This window comes from Phalaenopsis equestris, unplaced genomic scaffold (assembly GCF_001263595.1).
Source record: "Phalaenopsis equestris unplaced genomic scaffold, ASM126359v1 Scaffold000504, whole genome shotgun sequence".
Lineage (NCBI taxonomy): Eukaryota > Viridiplantae > Streptophyta > Magnoliopsida > Asparagales > Orchidaceae > Phalaenopsis > Phalaenopsis equestris.
Window position 1 is genome coordinate 288,508 of NW_018164944.1, and position 10,588 is coordinate 299,095.

Sequence of the window (10,588 nt, forward strand, 5' to 3'; positions counted from 1 at the left end):
TATATATAGATATATATATATATATATATATATATATACGGGATCTCGTATGTTAGACTGCCATCATTTATGCCTATGTAATTCATGGGCTTGCAAAGATGTAGAGATGTTATATAACTAGATGGTGGAATTTGGTGTTGAGTCAGATAGTATCAGTTTTACGGGCATTTTGTCTGGTGTCAGCCATGAGGGTATGGTTGATGAGGGCGAAAAATACTTCAAGAAGATGACTAAAGGCTATTGTATTGTGTCTACATAAGAGCATTGAGGTTTTATGGTTGATTTGCTTGCCAAAGCAGGTAGACTGAAAGAGGTCGAGAGGTTCGTCAAGACAATGTGCATGAAACATGATGTCGGCATTTAGGGTGGGTTTTTGAGTGCATGCAAAATATACAACAATGTTGACATTGGCAAGCGACACACGGATGAAATCTTGAAGCTGGATCGCAGTAATGATGGTTGGTTCATTCTCATTTCCAACATCTATTTGGAATGGCAATGTGAAGCTGCGGAAGTTGATGAGGGAGAGGAAGGTTTCGAAGCTTCTAGGGAGGAGTTCAACGAAGGTTGGAGGGAAAATTCATTATTTCGTCTTGTTCAATAAACAACGTCCTATGATGGAGCAAATATACAAGTTTGTGAGGGTCCTCAAGGAGAAAATGAAAGAGGAGGGTTATGCTGCGGAAACCAAATGTGTATTGGTGAGCTTGAATGAGTAAGAAAGGGAAGAGTTGTTTAGTCTAGTCACGATTGCTCTCCATGATTTTATTTAGCGGCAACCTTCGTGTAAAGACATTGACTTCAATAGAGATGTTGAAGTTCAATCACATATTCTTGTTGAAGCATATGAATATTGCCTTAGGCTATCTTTATCACTGGTCGATAATGATTTGCATTAGACTTACACCCAGGATGGGGAAGGGACAAGTGAGATGATAGAGTTGAGGGAACAAATTACAGATGTTTTTGTTAGAGGCTGAACGGAGGGAACAACTGTTTTCTTGTTGCTACTTATTTGTAATGTGTTATAGAAATATTTATTGTTTGTTGTATTAATACTCTTATACAAGTAATAAATATTTTGAACCTCAATTTTATTTTCAGTTCTTATGCATGTATTCTTTCCCACCTAGATGACCGATGAGGCAATTGTGGATAAAATATGCAATATTATTTTTTATTATTTTTATTTTTTGGGTTTTATACGTTTATGATGCGACATTCGACCTTAAGGGTTTTTTTGGATAACATATATATCATTATTGATTCTCGTTACATGTGAAATCCCAATGAAGGCAACCAGGTTCCTCTCCTTCTTCGGTGTTATGGTATTTAAGGTTCTTTTGGATGGTCTTTTTTCTTTGTGATATGAATATGTGACACACACGAGTTTGGTATTATGTGGTTTAAAAACAACTAAGAACAATTTTTTTATAAGGTCTGTTGTCTTCTTGTAGTGACAAATTCATTAGTTTATTATCGTGTTCTCTGAGACTTCACAACCACATAAAACTTTAATTTATTAATTTTATTATTTGTTTTCACTAATGTTGCAGTTAAGGGTCTGTGCTTTATGGTTTTAAAGATGAGTTCGAGGATTTCCAGTACTTCTAGAGCATTTTACTGCTACTGCTTACTACAATGTTCTTTACTTACTTCACGATAATCACATAGCAACAAGAGACAATTTTACAGGTGTTGGAGGAGAAGAGACGAATGCTGCAACTTCTTTAGGTGGACGAATAAGTTGAAGGATTTCACCATCGATAGTGATCATATATGAAGAGTTTTCTTGTAGGGTGGCTTATCGCATGACATAAATGAAGTACGTTTTAAAAATAATATTATCATATTATTAATTATTATTTTAATATTTTTTTTATTTTTATTGTCGTGTTACTCACTATTTAGTGAGGTGTCTATTTTTATTTTGTAATGTTCGAACTGAATATTTTCTTCAAATATGAAATGTGCTAGTATGAACAATTTTGTTATAAACAACATTGCAGTATATGAGCAAAAATGTCATATGTTCAGAAATAGCTGCAACACAGTTATTTCAAAACTGCAAAATACAAATAGACAATCAGCTTATTCGCAACAGCTGTTGCGCATCAACTTTTAAAGAAGATACACCTACCCCAAACAGACCCTTAGTGAGTGTTTGTCTTAAAGACTGAGAGCGAGAGTGAGTGTACATAAAGTGGAAAGACCAAGAACAGAAGGCATCAAGAGATATCTAGTTCCTTTCCTTTCTTGGTTTACATTGTATTGTGTAGTTTTCTTAGATTCTTTGAATTATTTTAAGTTTTTTTTTTCAAACATGATTGTTTTTTTTGCATAAAGTATTCATATTGTGAAAAAGTAACTTTTAGATTATTTTGGTTTACTAGATCTTCATTTAGCCAAGACCTTTTCAAAATCTTGCATCATCCATAGGTAAAGGAAGAACTACTGTGGAATAAATAGGGTAAAAAAAATAATTTTTTGGCTATATAAGCTTATCATACTTGCAGATTAGAAATGATTTTAATGCAATCATTTGAATTGATTATGATTTAAATATACCTAATACATACAAATGATCAAGTGCCGTATGTTATCAAAAGAGACCATGAAACATTATTGCTCTCATTTAAGAATAATAATTGAATATTATATCAACTACATTTGTGTTTACTCATTAGAAAAACAACAAAAGCAAATTGTGCAGTGTATAGTTTTATGTAAGAAAATACTTTCTTTGAAAATTATTATTTAAATTTGTTGGACAAAATAATCTTTTAAAAATTAGTATTTAACTTAAAATAAATCTTCAAATTGATCCTTATAAAAATATTACTCTATTCACTACTTCATTAGTTGAAACAATAGATATATTTTGCATTCACAAATCCGAGGCACGTAGTAGTCAAAGTAATTCAAAAAAAAAAAAAAAAAACCATTCATGCCTAAGTTTTGTAATGCCGAAAAATGTCTACTAGATTTGGTTTTTTATGAACAAAAATATGCTCTCCTTGAAGAAAAAAATATCGCGTCTGGACAACGGATGCGATACACCGGAAGTAGAGGATGAGGAAATAAAAATACTCCGGTGTATCGCCGTCCGCTGTCTGGATGCAGCTTGCATCCGGAATCCGGACGCAATATTTTATCCTATTTGAGAGTGTCTTAACACTGAAACGCCATGCAATTCAAGCAATAGAGAAGAGGGCAGATGGTCAGTCAATCCCCAATAGATCGGCCTAGTTTGATCTAGATCAAAATGGTTTTGGTGCCTTGATATGCAATGCCATAAAAATTCATGTGATATTGTTCAGGGTGAATTTATCTCGTTGAAATTCGTTATCTCGATTGCCAATTTACATAGAGTAGAATATAGACATTTGAAAAACTTTTAAATCTTTACGAATTTTACTTTTTTAAATTCAAAAAGTCAAAGATCGAAAGAAAAATATATAAAATCATAGTTGAACAAATTACTTTTGTGAACTATATCATCCATGAACTAAAACCTTCAAATCATTGGACTGTTCTAGGGTTGTAAATTTAGCTCAAAGATCGTAAATCACTCGAAGATTTGCTCAAATTTTGGCACGGATCAAAATAAATGAGCCGAGCTCCACACCAAAATTTTAGATCAAACTTTTTTCGAGCCGACCCAGATCAACTCGAAATCGAATCCTTAACAACCCTAGTGATGCAAAGGCATGTGAATTTAGCTAATTTAGTTCAAAATTCGTGAATTGCTCCAAAATTGATTTGAATTTTGGCTCGGCTCAAAATAAAAAAGTCGAACAAGGAGCTATAAATTTGGATCAAATTTTTTTAAAGTTGATTTGGAGCTCCAAACTCTACCCACACCATTCACATCCTTTTCATATTAGTTGTCACCTCAATCCAGCAATTTATTATCTCTCTCTTCCATCTCCTCCCACCCAACCCACATGGATGGATAAGAATAAAGCAAGGCACCATCCCCAGCAAAGCTACAAAAGGTGTTCTATCATCCCTCCAACTCTAGTTTCAGTCCTACAACTTTGGCATACTTGGAGGCTAAAACAGAACACATCCCACCAAGCCAAATCCATAATTACTTCTACCATACAAAAAGAAAACAAAGAAAAGATGAGGTATGATTGCAATCATTGGGCACAGAAAGATGGACTTGCAGCTTCATCTCATTGATTTATTATATAAGCCCAAATTTATTTTTACAAGGCGATGATCCTTATCTAAAATAGTAAACATAAACATGCCCTTCATTATGACAAGATCTGCACATTCATATACGTAAAGAATAACAACAATGGTTTTAAAAAAAGTTTTAAAATGTGAAGAGAAGAGAGAACAAACACAATAAAAGAAGTACGAAGAGGACGACCACCAATCACATTCATCAGCGACGGCCAAAGTCCCATCTTTGATCTACAAACCTGAATAAACCGTCGGTGTAATTTGATCTAACCTGGAATCAGAACAATTCCCAGTCGAACCTTGGGGTGGGCGCCGCCGATGAAGCAGCGGTGGAGGAGGCAGTGGTGGTGGATGAAGTAGATGCAGAGGCGCGGGGGGAGAAGAGGGAGTCGAAAGTCTCCCACTTTGTTGTTACGATAACCGAGGGCGGCTGCGTGGAAGAAGACGACTTTTTCCTTTGTCGTTGCTGCGGCGGCGGCGGCGGCGGCGCTGCCGCCTCCGGAGTTTCTTCATCATACATCTTTGGTATCGCATTCTTAAGCTTAATCACATCCAGCCTCTCCACGTACTTCTGAACTCTTTTGACCTGATTCACATGAATCCGTACATTGGAGATAGCCAGATGAGAATATGACAGGGTTCGTCAAAAGAATTGATTTTGGATTCATACCTGCATTCTTCTCTGGAGCTTGGCTTCACCATCGGCGAATACACCGTCTAATTTAAGCAGCTCGTTCATCAACAGCTCGATTAGTCTCAGCAACTCGTTCTCCGAAACTTTCCCTCCTTTCGAAAAAACGACTTCCAGCGCCGACACCTGCGAGTAGGTCAAGGAAAAGAATTCGTGAATTCGGAAAAAAAATAAACTGTGATGATGAAATAATGCCATGAGGTGTTCGACGAAAGTACGGACCTGCGAGGCGAGCTTGTCCACCTCGAGACTGATCTGGGAGATTGATTTTACGGCCTTATCCATCTTGGCAGCACGCCGCATCTCAAGAACTCGCTTGGCCTGAGCCGCAGGATCCTCCACGACCACCATTTTTGATCTGTCTTTCACACCGGACATATCCAGATAAGAGGCGGAATCTCGCTCCTTGTCCTTAAAGACTATCTTCTGGTCCTGCGGGTGCAGCCCTGTTCGCTCCGCGAGAAGCTTTTTCAGATCCCCTGCTTAAAGCCGTGACCTTTCGCATTGTCACATTCAAAAACGAATACTTTCCAATCTATATCCAGAAATAAAAGAGCATTAATAAAATTACCGAAGGTCGCCTGAGAACTAATGTAGATCTCATGGTAGATAGAACCGTGCTTCACACGCAGGCGGAAGGTCGGCACGGGTACTGCAGCGGCGCCCTCCTCCGAGCTCCGTTTCTGCACGAGCATGCCGCAGGGTCGAACCTCCCACTTTGACTGCTCATTCACCGGAACCACCGCCGGAAAATCCTTCATAGGCACAAAAGCTTTCACCGGCCCGGCGGGCCCCTCCGCCGCTACAGCCGTTGCAGTCCTCATGCGCATCATCTTACAAAAACCTGAATCCGATCCGACACTAGTAAAGTAACAAGCCGTCAGAGATTTAGCGGGGAAGTGGATCGCCGGAGAAAGCCGCAGATTTCTAAATCAAAGCGGGGTTTTTAGAAGAGTGTAGGAGACAGAACAGCCACAGGGATGGGGAAAGAGCGCCGCCGAGTGCCGCCGACCGCCTGGGAAAGCAGGCCGCTCCCTCTCTCACGGAACAGAGCGAGACAAAATAGCGGGGAGGAGAAGGATGAAAATATTATTATTTATAAATTACGAAGAAAAAAAAAAAAAAAAAAAAAAAGGTGGGACGGAGGAGGATGCATCACCAACCATACTAATGGTAGACCTTCATTAAATTAAAAAAATAAAATAAAAGTAGAAATGATTTAATTATTTATACGAATTATTTCAAAGAATGACTCGTTTTGGAAGGGGGAGGAAGTCGGAAACCAGCACATATGAGAGAGAGGCCACCTGTTAGGTGCCGTCGGAGTGGGTGGGCGAATGAAGCGCTTTATTCAGCCAGCTCACTCTTAACTGAAGCTTTCCATGGCGGTATTTCTCTGGTACTTCCTTAAGATTCGGGATGAGATTGGAATTTCTAATTATTGATAGTGGAAGTTTGATTTTATTTGAAGGAGCTAACGGGCATCATCATAGTTTAAAATAGAGAGAAGTCATCATTTTTGTTCAAATATTTGGGAAAATGTGGTGATTCACTATTTTATCAGACGAAATAAGAATTTATGTGTTGAATCTTGAATTGTTCTTTGTGTAAATGTCTTAAGTGTTAGAAACAAACAGAGGAGGAAGAGATAGTATGATAGCCAAGAATTTACTGTCAAGAGAAAATTCAGAGAAATCCTTTTATTTGTATATTTGTCTTCTATTTATAGAGACGTGTTTTGTATAATTATAAAAAAGATGAAGCGATTATGAAAACTGTTCTTAATTCATTTCATGTTCGAATCAATCGTGTAGAGTAGATATGTATTACAATTTAAATTCTACGATGACGGTAATTTTCTGGTTGATTTGCTTGAATTCGACAGACTGAAGCGACCGGTAGAGTGGTAATCGTGCCTTATGTCGATCGCCTGAGACGTCTAATCGAGTGGTGATCTCATTCGCCATTATAAAAATGGGTCGGTTGATTGACCGAGATTAAAATTTCTCATCAACGCTCTGATCGGCCGAATACTAGCATATTGTTTTCTAACCATTTCAAACATGACTCGATTATAAACTCGGAATTCTAATTTTATCATTTAATTTATTATTATAAAGGAATTTAAGTTTTATTATTCTACCAGCCGGTTAAAAGTTGAAGTAATCTTTTAATGATTGATGATTAGCAGTCACAAGACAACCATAACATCAGAGATGGTCCCACCCATTGTGTCGTTTCCAGAAAAACATAGTTTGGAATTCCAAGAACACTAAACGATTATGGGTGTTCTATCATTTAAAAAATTCATGGAATAATAATCAGTTTCTAGATTTAGGATACTTTGCGTCAGCTTATTTTGTGCGGCGGTGTTTTGAAAGCGGATCTGAGTTGTTTGAGTAAACTGTATTTTTGCAATTTATGCATTTTCAAAATGCTGAAAATAACATTTTCACGCCGCACCTGTCTACGTGCGATGACAGCTTTTTGGCCGCGGTCTGACTTTTCCAAGAAAATAAAAAATTGCAATAGCTACCGCACCTAACTTACCAGTAGATTAATTTTAATCAGTTTATCAGCAGATTATTTAATAAGTTGCAGCTGCCCCAAACAAACTCTTAGTATAAGAAATTTATTTGAAAATTACACCCCAAAAAATAATTTTTAGAAAACGTTCCTGGAAAAACCTAATTAATTGAATATGAACCTGATAAATGAAAGCCCAAGGGATATAGGATTGATTATGAGGTCATGCTTAAGGGCATTTTTTTTTGCTTAGCACTTAAATTAAGCATAACTTTTCAAGATGTTATAATGATAATTAGTCATAAATTAATCTGAATAAATATGCTATAAATATTAACTAAGTAAAATTACATTAAACTATTCTATTTATGTAAAAGTTATATTAATGATAAGTCTTCCTGATTTTAGTTAAGTTTTTATTAATATTGTGTGCAGGAATATTCACGCTGTTGGAAGAAGAAGTTATCATGCAAGCATAAATGAAAATCTTGTAGACAAGCATTAGTTCAAAGCAATAATAATAATCTTTTTTTTTTTTTTTTTCAGGAAGGGTGTGTTCATGACTAAGCTCTAGCATGAGTTCCTAGCTTACTCTAATAGTTCTTAGGTGGCATAGTGGATTGAAGTTAAGATCATCTTATCATAGCGGATCCTAAAACATCTAGTGTTTTAACATCGTAGGATTAATTTTTATCCTCGGACGCACTGAAGTCATCCTAGTGGTTCATGAATAGTCTTACACAACCAATTCACACATAAATCCAAGCCTTGTTAACGTTAGTGGCTTCTAGATCCAAAAACATCTAATAGGTTTTGCTTAATAAAACATTTAGCACCTAACCTCCTTGTATTCTTCAAATGAGTTTGAAAATCAGGTTTGGCTAGAATTTAGGCACCCTTCAAATTGATCATGACATGGTTGATACAAATTTAAGTATGAATTGTCTAAAACTTTATTAAACCTAGTCAATCCTAGGATCAAACTAGGAGTTTTATTGTTCATATAGGGCTTTCTAATCTCTTGGTGGTTGAATAGACCCTAACTAATTACATATAGTCCTACGTTAACTCTATTGATTAGCTTAGCTTAATGGAAATCCAAGCTTAGTCCAACTTGACCAAGGTTTAGCCACTTTAAAACAAATTATCACAAATTAAGTTTAATACTGCTAATTACCTTATTTATATGACCTGAATCTAAGGAAACTGGACCTAATCTAGATGGAACCCAAGTTAACTAAAGACAATAATTGGGAGCTTGATGTGGAATGGCAGTTGAACCATTTCACAATAATTAGTTGGCTCTCAAAACCCATAAAATAATTCCTAAGAATACAAAGGTTATTTTTAAATTTGTATTCTGAATAGAAAATATTATTTTGAGATTTATTATTACTAATTGTAGTGTTTATTATAGAAGGTTCTTGCAGAAGTAGAATAAAAAAATTAAGAAATTCAAGGTTGAACTAAGGTGTTGTATCAATCAACACCATGATGCTAGTCAGAGCATAAAATAGGTTCAAAAATAGAGAGCTTGATGCCCAAGCAATTGATTCTAGAAGACCAGAACACTTTGACTTGAAGAAATTGGGTAATATTATCTTAATCTTAAGTTCTTTTGATATGTTTTCTATTTAGTTACCCATTCAAACACCTTCCCACTCTAGATTTTAATCTCCTTGGAATACACCTTGGTCCTTAGGATTCTCCCATTATTGCTTGGTAACATCCCTTGGGATCTATGACTCAATGTGTTAGCTAACTACCTTAGTTACGCTTCAATATTTTGAATAGCTATAGCTAGACTCCTTATCTAATTTTCCATTTACAACACTTCTTCTTCTAATGATAACTTTTCTTTTTAAATTAACTATTGGAGAAAAATTCAAGTTAATAAGTGAGTCTAAGGTTTGAGAAATTATTACCTTATTTTTCTGATGGCCTAAAGAGTTTTTTTAGTTGCTACTTCATTAATGATTTCCTATATTTTGGTTGTTATTTCAATTAATATTAGGATGATTTTTCCAACAAGGGTTGTAGGTGTTAGAATTAGGTTTGTTAGGCCTTTTCTTAATGACATTCATTAATTCAGTAATTGAAATGTCATGCTCTGTCTATATGCAATATCATCACTTATAATGGATTCTTGCATTGCCGTACCCCTAAGTTGTCTAACATTTTTTATATGATAGCTATCTGTGAAGTTAAAATGGCTAACATATATATATCGTGAACATTAATAACCTTTTTAAGGTTAACTCTCTCAAAAGAAAATTGGAATGTATTGGTTATCATTTCCTTAATTAAAGCATATGTTCTCCTAAATGATTTAGACATCAAAGATCCTCCAACAATAACATTTATAATTGATTTCAATGATCTCACTAGCTCATTATAACAAGTTTGTATGATTAACCAATCAGATAGGTCATTATGTGGACATTTTCTAAATAAGTTCTTAGATCTCACCCAAGTTTTATAGGTCAACTCACTGTCTAATTATGTAAAAAAAGTGATATCATTCATAAGTTTAACAAGTTTAGATGGAAAGGAAAACTTAGCTAGGAATATTTACACAAATTCATTCCTTGTGGTGATTGAACTAGGTGGTACGGAGTTTTATTTTGTCTTTGTCTCTCAAAGAATAGAAATGATCTAAATCCAACAATATAATCAAAAACATCGTTATACATAAATGTTACACAAATTTTTAAAAAACTAACAATATGAAGATTATCTTCTATAGGTTAACCACTAAATTGATAACATTGAGCCATTTGCTTAATTTTGTTTGAGTTTGAAGTTATTTATATTAATGCATGGTAGATTGGGAGATCTACTAATGCTCTGGTACGCTCAATCTACCAAAGGATTGACAAAGTCTCTAAGTTATCTAAGTTGATCATTTTCTCCTTGAGGATTGTCCTCTTTCATAAACTATTTTTTATTTATTTTGTTTTCTATTTTAGTAGCTTTATTCAGTTTTAGGGTCAAATGATAAAAGTTCACAACGTTCATTTCAGTGGATGAAATATTGAAAACTAACTAGTGCCTTTAAATTAACATTCATAAAATAATTTAATAGTTATATCTCTAATAATGATCAAACAAAAATAATTAAAATTATAGGGTAATAAAACATATATATATATATATATATATATATATATATAT

General features: G+C 35.0%; 1 protein-coding gene across 1 annotated transcript; it reads right to left on the minus strand.

The window, feature by feature from the left end:
• Window positions 1-4,107: 4,107 nt before the first annotated feature.
• LOC110028207 (BAG family molecular chaperone regulator 2-like) lies at window positions 4,108-5,874 on the minus strand. The gene is made up of 4 exons (XM_020729961.1): window positions 5,460-5,874; window positions 5,111-5,367; window positions 4,868-5,014; window positions 4,108-4,783 (listed from the first exon to the last, which is right to left on the minus strand). The coding sequence occupies exons 1-4, from the start codon at window positions 5,719-5,721 to the stop codon at window positions 4,475-4,477; spliced, it is 975 nt and encodes a 324-aa protein (XP_020585620.1). The 5' UTR covers window positions 5,722-5,874; the 3' UTR covers window positions 4,108-4,474.
• Window positions 5,875-10,588: the final 4,714 nt, after the last annotated feature.

What these genes read in the sequence shown, in the direction of transcription:
- LOC110028207 (XM_020729961.1), bottom strand. Translation starts at nt 5,721, where the DNA reads ATGATGCGCATGAGGACTGCAACGGCTGTAGCGGCGGAGGGGCCCGCC. An exon ending in TGGACAAGCTCGCCTCGCAG is followed by an intron (nt 5,015 to 5,110) that starts GTCCGTACTTTC and finishes ACCTACTCGCAG; the next exon opens with GTGTCGGCGCTGGAAGTCGT. An exon ending in AGCTCCAGAGAAGAATGCAG is followed by an intron (nt 4,784 to 4,867) that starts GTATGAATCCAA and finishes CATGTGAATCAG; the next exon opens with GTCAAAAGAGTTCAGAAGTA.